This window comes from Clupea harengus, chromosome 19 (assembly GCF_900700415.2).
Source record: "Clupea harengus chromosome 19, Ch_v2.0.2, whole genome shotgun sequence".
Lineage (NCBI taxonomy): Eukaryota > Metazoa > Chordata > Actinopteri > Clupeiformes > Clupeidae > Clupea > Clupea harengus.
Window position 1 is genome coordinate 13,498,263 of NC_045170.1, and position 20,006 is coordinate 13,518,268.

The 20,006-nt window shown below is 43.7% G+C and overlaps 3 protein-coding genes across 3 annotated transcripts in view; 1 reads left to right on the forward strand and 2 right to left on the reverse strand.

The window, feature by feature from the left end:
* Window positions 1-1,369: 1,369 nt before the first annotated feature.
* Window positions 1,370-6,379, reverse strand: LOC116224992 (IgGFc-binding protein-like). Its single transcript, XM_031586197.2, has 10 exons — window positions 6,229-6,379; window positions 5,995-6,060; window positions 5,363-5,685; window positions 4,524-5,103; window positions 3,701-4,302; window positions 2,937-3,504; window positions 2,640-2,839; window positions 2,153-2,530; window positions 1,724-1,992; window positions 1,370-1,605 (listed from the first exon to the last, which is right to left on the reverse strand). Exons 2-10 carry the CDS (start codon window positions 6,041-6,043, stop codon window positions 1,599-1,601), a joined length of 2,976 nt encoding a protein of 991 aa, XP_031442057.1. The 5' UTR covers window positions 6,044-6,060; window positions 6,229-6,379; the 3' UTR covers window positions 1,370-1,598.
* A 4,044-nt stretch (window positions 6,380-10,423) lies between these two features.
* Window positions 10,424-12,427, forward strand: LOC105892041 (extracellular matrix protein 1-like). The gene is made up of 4 exons (XM_012818260.3): window positions 10,424-10,610; window positions 10,706-10,950; window positions 11,464-11,671; window positions 12,195-12,427. Exons 1-3 carry the CDS (start codon window positions 10,568-10,570, stop codon window positions 11,668-11,670), a joined length of 495 nt encoding a protein of 164 aa, XP_012673714.1. The 5' UTR covers window positions 10,424-10,567; the 3' UTR covers window position 11,671; window positions 12,195-12,427.
* Window positions 12,428-14,483: 2,056 nt separating this feature from the next.
* Window positions 14,484-20,006, reverse strand: part of LOC105891990 (semaphorin-6D-like) — an 83,745-nt gene continuing 78,222 nt past the window's right edge. The window contains exon 20 of the mRNA XM_012818202.3: window positions 14,484-17,638. Coding sequence (XP_012673656.1) covers window positions 16,191-17,638 — 1,448 coding nt within the window. The 3' untranslated portion in view covers window positions 14,484-16,190. The remainder of the gene's footprint in view (window positions 17,639-20,006) is intronic.

Below are 20,006 nucleotides of genomic sequence, written 5' to 3' on the forward strand. Positions count from 1 at the left end.
TTCAGCACCTCAGCCACATTGGCCCCGGTATGACTCATGCATCGCCCTGGTTTGTAGAACATGAGCTAAAAGCTGCCATTCATTCGTGATGTGATGCGCGGTTATGGTCATGTACGACTCCGTAGCTCTTGATGACCAACCGTCACACGTTATAGCTACTCCTTCGGCTAAACTTAAAGGGGGATCACATACCTGGGCTCCAGTGCTAAGCAGATTCTGGAACCCTCCATTCTCCACCACACTCGCCTCAGTGATTTTCTTAGCTCTTTCGGAGTTTGGAGGTAACTTTATCATTTTTGTTTGGTCCAAGGTGCGTTGATTTGGGGGGGTAGGACAACAACTTTGGGACGTTTCACCTACTCAGGGGCCGCTAACTCCAAATGGTACCTTGTGAGATGGGCTCTCAAGTTTGTCATATTCCCACAGTACTTAATTTTCATGTGGCATTCTTTGCAGATGGCATACTGCATGTCAAGGTCTTTACTATTCGCTTTTTGATGAAAACCGAAATTTACCCACACATTCGATTTGAAAGAAGACAGAGCGTCGTGTACAACCGGTTGAGATGGTGAAGCCATTTTCATTTGAATTTGCTGTTGAATGCCTGTCAACAAAGCACCGCAACAAGCGCCACCTTGTAGATGTAATATGCAAATGTAATGTTATCTGAGTAAACTCAAAGAAAACCAATGGAAAAAACCCAAAAGTAAAACATAATTATACAATTAAATATTGCAATACTTTGTGCTACTGTATCGATATAATTGCATGCGCAAAATATCGCAATACTGAACAGAATCGATTTCCCCCCACCACCACTATGAATGACCTAGTGCATTTTTATTAGATATTGATTAAAGACATGCAGAAGCGTCATCTGCTGACCTGTATAAGGAACACATTGCACTGCAGACAGAATATGACTCTGGCATCTGCCCACATTCAGGGTCTCTATCTGAGGTCACGGATGACCTACTATGAGCAAGGTGAACGAGCCAGTAAATGACTCTGCCATCAGCTGAGACAATCCACAGCAGATGGCCTAATACCAAAAATCACCACATCTACTGGGAACACCACTTCTGATCAGATGGCTATTAACAACCAATTTAGAATCTTTAGGAAGCTTTACCCCCCACCCCAACCCAGTTCCTCCCCCTACCAGCTTGCTGTCTCGACTGGTTTTATTATTTAATTTATTTATCTATTTTATTACATTTTATTTTGTATATTTGTATTTTAATTTCATCTGTATGCCTTATCACATGACCCGCTTTAATGTAAAATTAGTTATTATTGTGTCATTGTATACATTTATGTGAAATCCAATAAAAATAATTGAATATGAAAGGACACAATGCCAACCAAATGATGCTTCATGCAGATATATTTTATTATATCATATTTTACACTTAAGCGGCTGAGATGAAAGCCAGTGGCACATATTTTACAGTGAAATAGCTTGTAAAGTGAAAGCAACTATTGCAATGGCATTTACAGCAGAAATAAACAACTGATTCATGTCATTGTTGAATGATGAAAACATAAACGATGTTCAGTAAGTACTGGTGATCAGTGTGAGGCTGGGTCCCATTCCATCACTCACTAAAAAGAAACAGAAAAATTACATATTTGATTGATTGATTGATTAATTCATTGACATGAATTAATACAAAATAATAATTAAATTGTGTAATGAAGCTATCCTCAACATCCAACTCACCAGCTTGGGAAGTCAGGTGCTCTCCAGGTGTCCATCCACTTCCTGACGGATTTGCTGTCAACAGTGATGCTGGCGTCTCCGCTGAGTTTCCCACAAGCTCCGCAAACCTTGTCAGCAAAGTGGTCACTCACAGTCACAGTGATCTCCTGTGTCACGCTGTAGGTCACACGCAGGGCTGACACCTTCTCAATAACCATCTCCTTCTCAGAGATTTTCACTGATATCTCGTTTTTAAGCAGGCTGGGTAGGGTGACCCTCTTGCCATTGACCTATAAAATAAAATAAAATAATTTGTTTACAACCAGAGAATTTAGTATTTAGTACATTAAGTAAAAGCAAGCATCTGGTGATATTTAAATTGCATTAAGATCTCAAGTGTTACTTAAGGTCCAGTAAAAGACACAAGAAGAAAAAAAAAAGATTACCTACCCAAGTCTCATGCTTTGCGTTAACAATAATGACCACACCGTCAAAGAAGGCATAGACAGCCTCAACACGTCTCAGGCCAGAGTGTCCACATTCCTGGAGCTTCACAACCACGCGGAACCACTCCTTCACCATAGCTCCATCACACACTTTCACAATCTCAAAGGCCCCCACGACATCAATGGTGCCCCCCATCTCACCAAACGTGCTAAGGGCTCCATCGGCTTCAATCAAGCACTGACGGGGGTAGCATTTGCGGACACCGTGCTTCACCTTGCAGATTTCATCGCTGTTGCAGTGGATATGTTCTCGCTTCACCGTGCCAGAGGGCAGACAGGTGTAGCGCTCACTGCAGTCCTCGTTGATCACAGACTCACCAATCTGAGGGAGAGAGAGTGATCACCTGAGTATGTGTTCATCTAGTCCAGTGTTGAGATGATCAACGAGATGATTAACACAGCCCTTTGCAGTAAGCACGTCATCATCTCACCTTGTATGTTCGTCCGTCGTAGTAGCAGCCGCACTCATCCCATTTAATGCAGCCTGTCCCGTTGAAGTAAGAATCAGAGTCACAGGCACATCCCTCTGCACAGGAAACGGGGCAGCTGACGATACTTGTGAGGCCAGGACAGGGTGCGTCACAGGTCTGGGCACAGATTTGATAGTGGCTGTTGGCAGGGCATGACAAGGCTGAAAAAGAAGATGTGGAGTTGATTTAAGCTCCATGGAAGGTTACAGAAATAATTACAAGTATCAACCAACACATTTCATTCTAATAGAAACTTACGACAGAAGGTTGGGGTCCTCCAGTCCTTAATGGCAACTCCAAAGTCCTGGCAGTCAGACACATATGCAGCAATGCTGTGGCAGAGCATGTTGCGGTCTCCCTCACCCATGCAAACGTCATAGACACAATCTCTGAAATAGGACTCAGGATCAATGACACTGAGGCAGGCAGCAAAGGGGCCACTTGGATTTCTGATGATGCTGCAGTCGGCCTCAAAGATGCGTTTCTTATCTTCAGCACACTTGGGGCAGAAGTCACCGGTGCAGCCATCGTCACACACCAAACCCTGCACAGCTTCCTTCCAGGCCGCACCGAAGTCCCTGATGCTTTTTGACTCTTTACCATCTGGCAGTTGGTACTCATCATTCTTGTTGCCGTTGAAATTGCCGCACAGACCACAGGTCTTGCCATGATATGAAGCAGGAACAGTTATGGTGACGCGGTATACAAGGTCGTATGTCACTTTCAGGCCAAAGTCGGTTTTGATAAGGACATGTCTGCCATCTTGATAAACTTCCACCTGGCCATCATTCAGATTCACTGGCAAATTCAGAAGTACACCATCCACCTTCAAATTAAATGATGAATACATAAATCAATGAAATAGTCAGAAAGAGACAACAATAATAAACTAGTTTGTTAATAAAATAGTTTTTAGCAATTTAAGAAATATTGATATTTAAAGTTTTGGCTCACAATTTGTCTTAGACACAATTTTCTTAGCATTAGAAAACAACCTCTTTAGAAGTTAGTTGTCACCTTACCATGACCACAGGTTGGTTCTTCCTCAGCACCAATGTTTGTCCGTAAACCTCCACGGCCACTGCCTTGGCCACTGAAAACTTTGGATTATTATTCCACTTCTCGTTCTCCACCACCACTGAGAATGGCTGGAGGTGTGTGCCCTCAATGTGGCAGGCCTTGGCAGCAGAGTAGGTGCAGGTGCCTTGGAAGGAGTAGGTGTGCTTGTCAAATGTGCTATAGTGGGGGTCTCCTGAGATGGTGCAAGTGGCGTAAGATGTGGGGAAGCAGCCTCTGATCCCCTTCACCACTTTGCACTCTTTTCCGCCCGGACATCCGGATTTCACACAACGCATGGCGCTGGACTCACAGGTACACAACTCCCCGCAGTTTTCTGTCCAGAAGGCCGCTCCAGGTGCCACGTAGCTTCCTGTCTTGTCATAGAAGCATCCACACTGGGACTGAGGAACACATTTGTTGCCCCTGCGGACGAAGCCTTCATCACACATACAACCCTCCACACATGGACCATCACAGTTTGATTGAACTGTTGGGTTCTCACAGGTGGCTGGGCAGGCACTGCCACAGTGCTCATAGTGGCTGTTCTTGGGGCACTGAGGATCAGCTGACATGAAAAAGCAGAAAGACACTCCAATTAGTTTGCTGTCAAGGAACAAGCTACCGAGATTTCCTATACTTCTGAGCCATGCAGGTGTATACCATTACAGTTATATTTCAAGTTGTATTTACTTTTGTAATCAATAAGATGATCTTCAGTGACTGAAACAATGCCCCACAATATCATTTTTCTGTGTTATTATCTCTTCTAGTTCCTAGTCTACTTACGACAACCAGCCAGTCCTCTCCAGTTGAGGACTTGGAAGTTGGCTCTCTGGCAAGCGTCAGTGTAAACGTGCAGCGTGTCGCAGAGGAACTTCTTCATGCCCTTGCCCATGCAGACGTCATACATGCAGTAGTCGTGGTAGATGTTCTTCGGGATGACAGCGCTGCACTCTCTCAGGGGCCCGTTCATCACCTGCGCCAGGAGGCCGCAGAAAACTTTCCCGGCAAGGCGCTCCAGGAAGGAGCCCTCGCATTTTCCGCACTCGCCGTCACACTCGTCCCGACAGGTGGCATCGGCAGCCACGCCCGACACCCTCCAGCTCTTCCCCAGCACTGACACGCTGGCTGCAGGGCTGCCGTTGGGCAGGGCCAGGTCGTCGTCATCCCTGCCGTTGAAGTTTCCGCAGAGGCCGCAGGTCTTACCTTTGAAGCTGTCGGGCACCATGACCACCAGGTACTGCTCCCAGTCATACTGCACCGTCAGACCGAAATCTGTCTCCAGCAGGACGGACATGCCACTGAGAATCAGCCTCACTTTATCATTGCCCAGTATCATTGGGAGATTCCAGTAGTTATCCTCAAACTGAAATAAACCAAGAGGAATAACATGACCGTTTCAAGTCAAACACAAACGCAGAACACAAACAGAATTTTCACTCATCAGTTAAGAGTTTATGTTGTAAAATACGCAGAAAGCACATGTAAAATGCAGAGTAATCACAACAAAGTGATCAGCAAAGCTGAAATAAGCAAATAAAAACAGATACATATGAACATAACTGTAAATGTACTCTACAGTAATAATACCAAGTAATAATAATCAGAGCATCAATTTCACTTACCCTCACTATTCCATATTCTGTCCGGTAAATAGTGAAGGTGTACTCATAGACCTTGATGATGACCATCTCAACAGCAGGGATCTCTGACTTTGGGTGGTTCTCATTTCTGACCTCCACTTCAAAGAAAGGGAGGTTACCACCATTCTGGCAATGACTGGAAGCCATGACATAGGTACAGTTCCCCATGAAGTTGTAATAGTGGTTGTCAAAGGTGCGGTAGTGGGGATTGCCCATGATCCAGCAGATGCCCATGTTTCTGTAGATGTTCTTGTGACGCCATAAGGACTGTGGCTGCTCGTTCTCTCCCTCAGCAGCACAGAACCCTGGAACAAAGAAACCTAACTGTGAGACTCAGACAGTGCTTGAGGACAAACAAAAGAGAAAAAAAGATGACCATTTTGAAACAAAAACAAACATAGGTAGTTATGTAAGCAGATATTTGATATTGATGATTTGATATTTGACGATTCTTCTTGGTCAAACATAGCTTAACTATTCTAAGCGCAGCTCAACATCATGCCTGATTAAGAGCATCAAAAATATATAGCGCTCGGGTTACAATGTCTCAGCTTATAGTGAACCTGAACCAGCCAATCAGTTCCTGACTGTGAGTGAGTCAGTCTGGGCCTTACCACAAAGCAGCAAAACAGCAAGGCACGAAAGTTTCCCCATCATCTTCATGGCTGTTTAAAGCAAACCTGACAAAATAACATCTCTAGTAAGAAGTTGTTGTACATACACAAATTTCAGAGTGAAATATTATTACTGGAATTACAGGATTTGCTGAAGAAATAATGGTGCATATACACCATGCTTAAGTCATATTAGAATCTCAAGACTTTCCATGTTGCCTATTTGCCCCTTACCTGAGTCCCAGTCCCAGAGACTTAACAGCTTGATGGTGTGCTTGTGCGCTGGGCTTAAATCCTCTGGGAGAGATGCAGTGGTGGCCAATCAGCAGTAAGGTACCACCTTTGCCCTGGCATTGCAGTGGGGCACATGGGCTTGCTTCGTGAGGGCATGTTTACAGATCTAATATTGGTATTGGTAGGGCACTGGCATGCATGGGCATCCTGTGCCTTATCTTGTATCTGGCAATTTTGGCAAGATGGAAATGTCATGGTGTCTTGGCAATTTCTTTCATTGGTGTGACTTGTAATGATTATTGTCCATGGGCTTTTAAGGACTATCTGCTTTTTGAGAAATGTAAATGCATATAGTTCAAGAACAATGAAGAAAACTACGTATATATTCATTTGAAACTACATTTGTGAATTTTATTTGTGTGCATAGATAAAGTATATATTTTGTGGTATTTACATGGCTTTTAAAGCAATATTCTTGTATTTACTGTACCTTTTTTTAAATAAGTTGAACATTCTGTTTTCATCTTACTGAATGGACCTATGAAACAGGATTCATGTTAGTGTGTGTGTGTGTTTGTGTGTGTGTGTGTATATATAAACTCCTTATGTCTCTGTGAGATAATGATAGTGTAAGAACTGAATGAGATGACATTTGTAGACTGTTCCCCTCCCGAGATCATCCAGGTCCACAGTCTTTCACAGTGCTGGTCTGAGACGAGGGGCCTGAATGGGGGATGGGGTGAACCTGAGGCCTGCTTGTGCACCTTTCTCTCATTTGGGAGTATGCCGAAGAGTGACTCATCTGACATTACACAGCCCTACGCCCATGACAAGGCCTTGGCAGGTTCTTAGACATAGCTGCGCACAGGATCACGCTCTGCCAAGTTCATAATGTGTAGCGACGAAATAGCTGTCCACTCAGTGTCAGGGTAAAATTCGAAATTCACAATGATCTTGCACTTCATCATAATGTTTGATGAGAGTGTCTTTGACTCTTCCCATGTTTTTCACTGTCCGATACAATCCAAAGTACTGGAGGCACTGTAGACAGACTCAGTCATTTAATTTTGTTATCATGTGTTCTTGATAAATTAAACTGAACTTAGGGTGACTGAGTATTAATTAATAACACTGAATTTCATGACAAATTACCTAATTAAGTACTCATATCTGTTGCAGCACACCATTCCCTCTCTTTTGTCAAGGACTAATAGGCTGGTAGGTTCCTTTTATAGGAGATGATTTCTGAAATATTTATTTTCTAACCTGCAAGTATTTTACTTATACTTCTCAATAATACTACAGACTAAATAAAGATATCAACAGGGATTAAAAAAAAAGAGATGATAAAAAATGAATCAGACACTGAACAACACAAAAACGCTAAAAGAATTCAGACACACTTTAATCCATCTGAAGTAAGTTGCAGAACTACAGTTACTTCAGTCCTTGATGTTTACAGATCTTTTAACCTGAAGTTTCTAACAACTAAAAACATTTAATAGAGTCAAATTTCACAAGCAGCCAAACTTAATTTTTCACTAAAAAACTGGTACGTGGGGATGTGATAGTTCATATCACAGCTAGATGTCAGTGTATTACAAGTGCATAACTGCATGAAAAACATCAGACTGGTTTGTGTTTTCTGTCATGGGGTTTCTGTAGCGAGATATTTTGCATCAGCATTGCATGACAATGTCGTAACATTTTCTTAAGGGACAAAGTAAAGATAGACCTTTGTGTTTTGCTGAATCTATCTAAGAGAGGTAATAGTTTTCATGCTACCTCAAGATTTCATGTCTCCCGCTTATGGGTCCAGGGTGTCCTTTGACTGCAGCATAGGGCTGTTATCGTCCTTGTGCCGTACAATACGTTCTCAGTAGTGGACATGTGAAGAACTGCCCTATTGTTAGATGAATTGAACATGTCCAATATACTTCTTTTAGTACTCTTTCTTCCATATCAAATACTTCATAATAGCCACAAACACAGGATTTATGTTTGGCTTTCAGAATCAGCATTTAGATGTTTCAGAATGCAAAAACACAATAATTCAGCTTGGCAGACAGAAGCACATTCTCCCTTAAGCACAGCCTAATACCCAAATAGAACCTGCCCATTAAAAATCCCCCTCAATCTTTCAAGGCGCAGTCTATTAAACATTGTGAACACTGGACACCATGCCTACTCCAACAACATAGGAAATAGTGTGACAGGCCACAAGCCAACTCATATGACTTGTGTTAGTAATTTGAGTTTGACTTGCCTGAAATCATTTTTACCCACCTTTCATGAACACCATAACGCATTGTTCATTAAAAAGCCGCTTTTGATTTCTAGCAGTTTTATTTGATAAGCTGGCTACTGATAAGAGTGACAGCTAGATGGCGGCTGGAAGCATAGGACGAGAGTGTCCTCTCTCACTCATAGCCAGTCACCACCCTAAATATAAACACACTCTCTAATCACAGTGTTCCTTTCCTCTGTCAGAAGAAATGTGTTTTCATTCGCTCATTATCCAGACGTGAGAGAGAGCCGTGTTAGTGCCACTGGGTTGGCACCAAACAATGACGAATAAGAAAGAGAGATTAAATAAATAAATGACGGTGAGATAATAAGTGATTGTTATCTTAAGTGCCGCCCTGTCCTTTCTTCACATCACGAAGCTGAAGGATTTGATGTCAATTGGAAAGCACAGGCCATCTAGGCAATTCTAGTTGACTTGGAAAACAAATGCTTATACATGTATTGTTATTAATATCACACACACACACATGTAACGTGGAAATTGTACTTCCTTGTTAATGTATATTATATGTTTATGTCACTATGGTAACCACATTGCATTTACAATGAAAGCATTTCCCATTACGTTTCACACAGGAAATGTTGTCATATTTGAAGTTGCATTTTACTGTCAGAAAAAAATGTCAAAAAAATAGGGTCTAAAGATATCCTAAAACCTTGCTTGTGTTAGAACATAGTGTCAACATGGAGATGTTCCTGACACTGAGTAGGGCAGAACATCATGGAGTGCATCCAGCTTGCTACAAGAGCAAAGCTGTTTTCACCAGAAAATTCACCGGATCATGTTGTGCTGTGCCGACCAGGTCAGTGAGACCTCTGAAAAACATGTTCACAGGAGTGAAATACTTCCCAAAGGAATCTGGGGTCACACTATTTCCCCTTTTGTTCAGATTGACATGAAATGATTTCTTCTTCTCGACTATTCAGTTTCCTTTGGATGAAGCACGGCCCTGTCTTTGATCCATTCCATCAGTCTTTTCACTTGAAAAACAGGAAAAATGGGGAAAAAAACATCTATCTTGAAAAAGGTAGGAAAAAGCCATAAAGTTATTTTATTTTGTTTTTTTTATATTCATCTTGAAAAAATAGCTGGTTTCTTTTTTTTTCATTCATTCATTGGCAGGCACAATATCCTCCTGTCCTGTCCTTGACCAGTGATGCTTACAGGGCTTACAGTCATCTCCCACTCAACAACACTGAATGTCTCAGAACATTCTGGAAATAAACAGAGATAAGGGTGAAGTTGTTCTTACTGAAAATGACGCTTTGTGGAAAGCCAATCTGGCATGACTTCTGGCCAAAAACAATCTGTGACTCAGTTTGACAGCAATCACTTTTTTTAACGGATACCACACGGATAATGCATAAATTGAATAAAAGGGACTCCAAATCGACACACTGCCATCAAATTACGCCTGAAGTATCACTATATCATCCATGATATTCAATATACACATTACTAAATATTACAGATGTGAAACATGAAATACTCAACAGGCCGCTGTGTTCACTATAATAGTTCAGTTAATGTAATACCATACATTGCATCTGCTTTTGAAACTTCAGTGATTGCCTGTTTCTTGTAATTGATGTATGATTCCAGTACTGCCTTGATCTACCTGTGCACTAGAATTTTTCCAGAAAGTTCCAAATCATTCACTCCATTAAACAGCAACATTCCCGTCACCATCACAAACCAGGTAAGGGAGTCGGGAGTCAACGTGTACACGTTTTCCACGCTTGAGTAATCCTATTTTGACTGAGTAAGCTGGAAAATGTCAGCTGTTTTCCCTTTTGGTTATCTCTTAGCGTACCGCACGATTGGAGCCCACACACTCCCACAGCTCGTCTCCATGACCCCCTGAGATTTATAAAGAGGGACCCGATCTCCCAGCAGCCAGACAGAAAAAAAATCAGAACTTAAAGTTGAAAGCATTTGCTGAGTTCCCAGCCATACGCCAGTGTAGTGGTTGTGTTGAAGGAGAAGGAAAGGCAGTGCAAGAGGGGTAGAAAGACAAACATCTTTGCAAACATGTTTATTTTTGGTGTGATGCTGGCTTCAATGGCGATAGGAGGTGAGGATGATGTTGTTGTCTGCTAACTTTACGGCTATAAAACTCTGTGTCTCTCTGACGGTACATTTTTCTCTCCATATCTGGCACTCTTGCAGGCTCCCTTGGTTACGATTCGGGGCCCTTTGTCCCCTTTCCCCCTGCTCAGCCCTCTCAGGAGAACCTGGATGCTCTCTGTACCCAGGGAGGCAGTCGCCCGCGCTACCCAAGCAGCTTCTTCCCTAAGTCAGGCTATGGCCACATGCGTCGCTGTGGCTCTGCGGTGAACCGTGTGGAGTCCTGGTACAGTGTGTGCTGTGCGGTGGAGAAAGAAAGCCAGAAACTGTGCTGTGCCAAGCAAGCAGTGAGTTGTCAATTTGTGTGTGTGAGTGTATGTGTGTGTGTGTGTGTGTGTGTGTGTGAGGCAGGGAGGCTGCTAATGGTTGTGTGAATATGCACATGGTTGTGTGCATGTGTGTGCTTGTGTGTGTTTGTGGGATAGAAAGTGCATGTGTTTGTATATGGGTGTGTGTAGGAGAGATTATGTTGTTGTGCACGTGTGTGTGTGTTTTCACCAGAATGGGTGCGGGTGTTGATCAAAATAGAAGTTGTGCACCTGCAATTCATGCTGAAGGCTTCCCTATAGGGTGTTCAAGTTCAGCTGTCATGAACACGTCTAGCAACCTTACCAACTACTCTGCCTATTCTTTTATGGCATTACCCAAATAGATTTGATTCAAAAGAAAGTTTAGACCAACAAAAACTTTATTTTAGGAGATAATCTCGGGCCTGTCTTGGCTCTACATTTCACCAGTGTCTATGATGTTTAGATGCCATGACATGAAAACATGTTTTATTTTTGTGTTCTTGAGCACAGTGGGAGTACGTACTCAAAGTATTCTGCAGAGAAGAGTATGGGGTGAAGGGCCTGCCCCACGAGTGCTGTGAGGAGAGCGGGGCGAGCAGGTTGAGCTGTTTCGAGAGGGAGGCCCCTAACGCCTCTTACCAGCCCACACCTGACTACACAGCCCTGGAAGTTCCAGTGGACCTCGAGTTTGCCTGGGACCCAAAAACCTGCGGTTGAGGTGAGAATGGCACTGGACTCTTCTGTTACAAATTACATTTTTGAGAAATCAGGGACTATTCATATTTATTTTTAAATTTGATTGATTTAATTTAGAATGAATCATCATGACTTTGCGGAATCATACTAACACAGAAACATAACAATAAACTGATGATTTTGAAAGCAGATTAGACCTGGCAAATATTACCTTGAATCTGATACACTTGGTAGACTTGATTGAATCTGTAGTCAGTCATCTATGCATTTTGAGTTGTATTGTTTTCCAGTATAATAGAGCTGTGATTGTATGCCAAGTGTAATGTGTAATCAAGTTAAATGCAAAATGTGGTCACATGATTACATACTTTCACCAGGATCAGAATATAGGTGAGGAGATTTGAGACTAATGTAAGATATCAACGACAAAATTTGAGAAAGCAATTCACTTTTTCAAATCTGAGTAAGTGAAGAATATTATACCCAAACCAAGATGCTCAACGTTTAGAGTACTGGTTTCTTACACTGTTTTTCCTGCTCCACAGGAGAAAGGAAAGCAGAACCTAATCTTGGGCTGGGTGAACCACCTCCATCTATAAGAAATATTAGGATCCAGCAAGAATCACTAATCAATCACACTCCCAATAAATAAAATACCAATAGTACATATATTGGCATTTAAACATATTATTATTCTGTATTTTGGGATCAGTACTATTACTGGCATTATCAACCATTATTTACCCAATATCATTAAACAAACTGAATTTATACTGCATTTGGTGTATTCTGTTTTCTTCTGATTCCTATAAATTGACCTGACCCTTTCATTTTCTGATTTTGCACTGACACACACACACACACACACGACACAAACATGGTTGGAACCTATGTTTGCTAAGTTGAAAGACATTTCTGTATGTAGTGCTTTTAGATTGCATGATAAAAAAGCAGGACACATATCCCTGCTACTTGCTGAGAGAAACATTCACAGAGTCATTCTGACGTCCTACACTTGGATGCCATAAATAACCCATCATCAGCATTCTGACACGCACCTACACAAGATGGCATATAAGGACAATACCTTTCCTACAGAAATGATTAGGGCATAGGGACTGCCAACACCCTACGTGTAAATAATACACAATTACTATGAGTAAAAGTCAGCATGTTTACTATTCAATTTTCCATATAGCGCCAATAACAATTCAAATTGTCTCTAGGAGCTTTACAGAGACCAGAGCCTGAACTATTTTTCCTGGTGATCTGTATTTTGAAATGATGTTTCTACTAAGAAGACAAGGGGCCCCACATTTGAACATATTGGTGGATGTTTGGGATGTAATGGGGTATATTTTGAGGGCTGATTCTTCCCACATGTATCAAAGTAAGTATTCCTAAAACCAAAGTTGGGAGTCAGCAGGATTGCACACTCCAGCAACCTAATAATACAGATAAATTAGTAAATAAGATCAATTTCACTTACCCCCAGAATATTTGGATATCTGAATAATTCCATTGACATTTCAATGTGTAATAGTTTAAAAGGTAAGATATCAAACACAGTATGAAGTACTATCAGAAACATAAGCCATGTTCGTGTCTGAGGTTGTGCTACTGAATATTTATAAAAGTGAAAATATTCAAAAATATGCAGTGACAGTGGTAGAAACATTAGATAGCTATGCTGTTCCAAGTTATTTTGTCCTTTTAATTGCAAATGCCTTAAATGTTGAGAGATGATTTAAAAAAAAAATACTGGAATAGCAATTCATTGAAATGACAACGAATTTGTTTCCTGTGATTAAGAATGTAATTCAAAGCCAAACTCATGTCCCCACCGTCATGGATGATTTCTCTTCTCTCGAACTGCAGCAAATGGGACAAGGACTAGGTCTAACACATTTTTTCTTCATAAATGTTTATACACAGCCCATGATTTTTTTTGTATGTGCATAACTTAAACATGAATTGAAATACAGAAAACAGACGCATTATATTAGATAAATATATAATGTAGTTGTTTTTTTTTTAGTCATTGCATGGAAAAAAGACATCTACACTCAGTCAATATGGATGCCTCTTTTCCCAGTGGTGTCCTCCTCACCTCCCACACTACATGGTATCACTGGGACACAGCACTGGCTGTGCTTCTAGGATATGGACTCAGCACAGGTATGCCTCATCATCATCCAAGTCACCTGACAAGATGAAGTGTGGAGGTGGAGATATTTAACAAACACCATATTGTTTCAGCTTGTGGAAAATTACTTCTGTGATTTGACCCACGTATATCTTATGTATTATGTGTGTCTGTGTGTGTGTGTGTGTGTGTGTGTGTGTGTGCGTGTCTTGTGAGATCATATAGGAGTTATTTTCTAGGGTATATGACCTGACTGCTGAACATTAAATATACAGGAGTTCTTTTTGAAGATTAATGTTTTACCACACACACACACACACACACACACACACACACACACACACACACACACACACACACACACACACACACACACACACACACACACACACACACACACACACACACACACACACACACACACACACACACACCCCACCTCACTCCCAACACACGCATACACACGTGCCAACCACTTCTGCTTATCAGCATGTTCCACAAATCTAGTGGAAATGGTGCCCCTGCCAACTTTCCTCAGAAAAGGATTGTGCAGTGGTGCCGGTACAAGCTACAATGCTTCCATCTCCTGGCTGTGTGGATAAATCACATTTGTCTCACCACAAGAATGAAATCCACACTCCTACACATCAACACAGTACAAAAATAATAAAAACAAGTCACACACAAGTCTTTTTAATATGACGACTTTATGACCATTTTTCAATACCAGTGTGGACTACACCCCTGTGCATGCTATTGGTTGCCTTTGTGACTAAGTGGATTTTTTTTTTTTACAAACAAAAAAACATAAAACACTAAATGGGAATAAGATGAAGGACAACACTGTATAGAATGAAACTTTAAAAATGAACAGTGGTTTCACTTCATTGAACACCTCAATACTCAAACTCATGCATTCTGACTCATACCAAGCCTGCCCTGAATGCTCACACCTTACACCTACAATGTTGGTCACATATTTGCCGGCGTAATATTCTAGAAGGTGTCATATAAAGTGCTAACACAACAGCCTTTACACACTGCTTGGGAATGAGGGGGTGAGGACTAAGAAAACATAGCAGTGCCCATTATGCAAACACATACTCATTGCCCTTTTCCATATTACATAATATTAAATAAGGCACACATTTACACATACAGAAATGTTTGGCTAGTAGTTATTACACAGTATCTTTATGTACACTATTGTTCACAAAATATATAGCAATGGTACAGTAATGACTAGGGGTGTAACACAGGCAAAAACGCATGTTGCCTTCCTGGGTTGTGTTGCTGATCTAGTCCACCAGGGGGTACTGTGGTACCTCTACATAAGCTGACTGTAGGGAACTTAAGTCAAAGGTGCACATAATTATGGGATACAATAGTTTTGGGGGGGATTGGGGTCTTCTTCCTAACCAGGTCTTCATGAGCTTTGGATCTGTATATCCTTCTCTCAAGCCATCTTAACCTGACCTGTGGTGTTCCAATCAGTGCACTACTGCAAGTGACTAAAGCTGGGTCTGCAGTGACAAACACCAACCATAGTTAAGACTCACTCTGTCCAGCTGACATCACCATCCAGACTGTTCTGGTTGTGACGCAAAAGCTTAACGTACAGGGGCTCTGCTCGAAGGGGCACGACTGAAGTATTGAGGTGTTTTAGATGTGTGTTGGTCACCGGCTGTTATTGGGTTATTGCTTAATACCATCAAAGAAGTCTGTCTGTGGCTGGATGGGCACTGCAGGATTTCTTGTATTCTATGGGGCGGGACGACGAGCAGAGCCGAGTCTTCTCCAGACCGCTTACACAGCTGCTGTGGACTGATGGCACTGTGCTCCTCACACATACGCTGTACACATATGCAGTGTGTAAACGTGGTGTAAGAGCGGTGACAGTGCCTGTGTAGAGATTTTGAACGTGGTCTCTTTTGCCTCTTGGCATTAGACCAAAGCACAAGGGGGATGCAAAGGCTGTGGTTTTACATTCCTGGGCCTCTAGGGGGGAGACTACCAGTGAGCGCAACTTACGACTTGCGTGACATCTCGATTTGTGACCCTTTCTGTCCCTACTGTGAGCCTCGGTGTGGACTGTGATAATGATAACCAATACCAATATGGTACAAGAACATTCATTCTGTTGTAGGTTAAGCACTGACAAGGGTTTGATCCTCCTCCATAGAGCAAAGCCATCTTGGTCATGACCTGTTGCCACCAGGTAGAGGTGCTTCACACAAAGAGTGTCTCTCCTCTCTGCCAAAGCATGGCTAAGAGTCACAGAGGATAAGTCAGTGTGAGGATTGCACTGGAGCGCGTGTCAAAGGTTCATTTCGGTACAGCTTCGTGCATCCTCAGAGAGGAGGGAGAGTGGAGGAGGGGTCGGTCCAGGAGGGGCTCAGTAGTTAAACTTGCCCTGCTGGCTGAGGGGCGAGGAGGCGGGCAGCAGGAGGGGTTTGGGCGGCAGCTGGGGCTTGAGCGAGGCTGTGCGCCTCACGATGGCGGCGCGGTGCATGTGAGGCGGCTCGCTGTAGCTGTGCTTCCGCGTCAGGCAGGTGCCGCCACCTCCACCGCCCGCGCCGGGGATGAGCGGCCGGCTCACCTCGCTGATCTCGTACCCCATGCCGCCACCGCCGCCTCCTGCTCCCGCTCCCATCCCTGAGCCCGAGCTCACCCGCACCAGCCGCTGCTGCGCCGGCCACTGGCTCATGCTGCTACGCTGCCGAGGGATGGCGCCCCCTCCGCCGCTGCCCATGCGGATCAGGGACTGGCGATGCGACGGCTGCCGGGACACGGACCGCTCCGGGACGGGCTGCAGCTGCTGGAGCTGCTGCTGTGGGTGCTGCTGGAGATGTGGGTGGGAGTGGGGGTGGGGGTGGGAGCCAGAGAGGAGCGCCTCCGGGGGAACGTCCAGCCGCCGCGTCAGCCCGTCGCGGGGCAGCGTGGACGAGCTGTAGTAGGACGCCGTCTCCGTCTCGGGGATCTGGGGGTGCAGCGAGAAGCCAGGGCTGGCCGAGCCGGGCAGGAGGGCGGAGGTGAGCACGGCAATGCCGCCCCCACCCGCCCCGCTGACACTCGCCTCCTGGATGTGCTTTAGGAGCTCATCCAGGGTGGAGACGTCCACCACCGACTGTGGACCCAGGGAGTACGGCTGAGCCGGTGAGGGGGTGGCTGCGGCAGAAGCTCCAGCTCCCACCATGGCCGCGCGCTCGTCATTGGAGATCTTCCTCTCCTCGGGCAGGTGCAGGGACAGCCCAAGGCCCTGTCCGTTGGGCAGGCTGTGGGAGAAGGGGTACACCTGCTGGGTCAACCCCGAGCAGGGCCTGGAGGCGGCGCTACCCAGGGACGCCACATTGGGCTCCTTGGCATTGTTGCAGTTTTGATTCCTCTCCCACTGGTTCCGGAAGCCCTTCATGCTCTTGATGGGCAGCTCAGGGGTTGAGTCTGGGGTGGGGAGGCCCGACAGGTCCTCCCCCTGGTGCAGGCTCAGGTCCCGGCTCTCTGCCCCCGGGGTGCTGTGACTGATGGGAGTGCAGTGATCCTTCCCATTGGGGATGTAGGAGTTGTAGACTTTGGGCGAGGAGACGTCCATCTTGCCATCCTTGGGTTGAGTGTCCAGCAGGCCGTTGAGCTTGGCCAGGCTGCGTAGGGAGAGGGCATGGGGGAGGGGTGTCTCCGGGTCCTTGTCCAGCTGCTGGGCGCGGTGGGCATTGTGGCTGCAGTAGCAGGACACCATGAAGGCCGACAGGAAGGCACCAAGCACAAAGGCGACCAGGACACAGGCAATCAGGAGGGTGTAGTGGACACTGTGGCTGGCCTTGTCCAGTTCTGGGGATCCCTTGACACCTGAGGATAGAGGGAGAGGAGAGGTTTGGGGAAAAAAAACAGAAAGAAGGGAAGAGTGAGATATGTGTGGGGTCCTGAAGCTTGACCATGTCTAATACAAAACCTAAAATCTCCTTGTCTAGGCAAAGACATCTAGTTTAGCATCTAGATTTGTTTTATACTTCTATAGGTTATATTTTATAGTCAGTTTCTCTGGTATTCATGGTAGAGTCCCAAGTGTAACAGCCCACACGGTAGAGCATATTTGATAATATGAGGCTCAATGTACTGGCAAATGGTCTCTGTGAAGCTTTGTGGAAAAGAAACGGATCAGAATTCTGGATCTGGATATTCATGAAAGCTGCGTGGCTGCAGGCACAACTGTTGCTTATTTTGGTACAAAAAACACCCAGGCAAAGCAACAGAAGTGGCTTAGCAGATTGACCACACACACACACAAACACACACACACACATACCCACACCCACACACATACCCACACCCACACACTTTTACACCCACTTAAACATGCACAAACATTATGTCCCAGCGCTGCACTCTGCCTTGTGAACCAAATAAGATTTTCGTCTCGCTTTCATCTCATTGTTTCTCTTTGTGGTGTAAAAATAGACGAAGGGCAAAATAGAGCTGAGATAGTAATTAGACTCAAAAGAGATGTGTTTTTTCTTCTTTTCTCACTTTCTCTCTCTCTCTCTCTCTCTCTTTCTCTGTCTCTCCGTGTCTTGTTTCTCAAGCTCGCTGTTGAGCAGGACCCTCCTGTGTGGGTCTAATAGGCACTTTTATGTAGGTCATGAAGTTTCTGCAGACAGTTGGTCTCGGAGGACACGAGTGGCACTAATGGGACCATAGCGCCCTGGCACAGCGGGCCAGCCTATCAGTGCCACCTCCAGCAGGAACTGGTACACTGATAGAGCTGTGTGGCGCAAACTCTAGCTCAACCAGAAGAGACTGGTACAGATGCTTGAATTGACTTTAGGTGCCAGTTTGGCAAAAAATTAATAAAAGCTTGATATCAAACCTTCATAAAATCATGAAAAAATGTATACCAGTAGAAGATTAGTTAAAAAGCTCTAAGGCCATAGAAATATGTTTGGATTCCTCTCAATGTTCTCCGATATTCACATTCAAAAGACCCACTGCTAAAGGTCTTAAGGTTACTTTTGTGATGGACCACCAAACACTGCTGACCTTCTCCTGGCCGTCTGGAAAGGTCACAGACAGAAACCCCACACCTGTTGAGGTATCTGTCTTGTTTTTTTACAGTCGTGATTATGGCCTCATGACCCTACTTTTTTTTAAGTGAATTTGGTTAAATAATTTAGCACCTCAAAAAGATGCATGACAAGCGAAAGAATGATGATGAGAGAAAAACATACTGAGGCAGTGACCATACGTGCTGTATACAATTTAATTGACAGTAGATTGGTATTACTATTAGTAGTAGTAGTATTGACTAGCTAGGTCAACTGGTCAAATCCAGCTAATTTCCCTAACTCTGAAGTTGTGGCGGTACGTACTAAGGTGATTCTTCAGGGATGCAGAATATAAGGTTTTTTCAAATCCACATGATTTTTCACAGCCATGAACCAGCCAATAGATATGCAAGAACATTTCTTTAAGGCTGAGTAATTAAGATAGATGAACCGTTGTCATGTGTGAACATTACACAATATTTTGAGATGTCAAGACAAACAGCCCATACGCAGCCATTACACTAATTCACAAATAGATATGATAATCTATTAGTGTTTTGTTGACAAAATAGGGTGCTGACAGAATAGCACAGAATACGGTCACTTATCCCTATGGAGATTACCAATGACCTTTAGAGGGATCAAATCACATGCCATCCTTTTGGAGAAAGACACATCCAAAATGGCTTTATGCAACATGCTTTAATATTGACCCAAACTGCTTGATGGTTGCTCCAAAAAGAGCATCTGTTCTATCAGCTCACCCAATGTTATACAACAGTTTGACCTGTGATGTTGTTGACCTTTAAAGCTTTTTTTGTGAAATAGCCCACATCTTTTTTTGCGACTACATTTTTTGAGGCACTCATGCAATAGTGTCTCAACCCTTCAAACTGCCAGTGGTGTTAAAAAATAATAGGCTGAATCACCAGCCTTACTTAGCATAACAGGTTCAACATACCGGTAGGTTAAAAGCAGAGTTCTGCTGGGGCAGCTCAATAAGAAAATTGTCTTAGCGGCGATCGACTAATATAAGAGCGCTGATGAAATTGAATGCCTTCATGGAAATGACTGATAAGGGCTAACAAAAAAATCAAACAATGAAAAAACTAACAGGCGTTAGTTAGCATACAAGCTTCAACTGAATGTATGGATTCTTGTTTTAACGTTTGTAA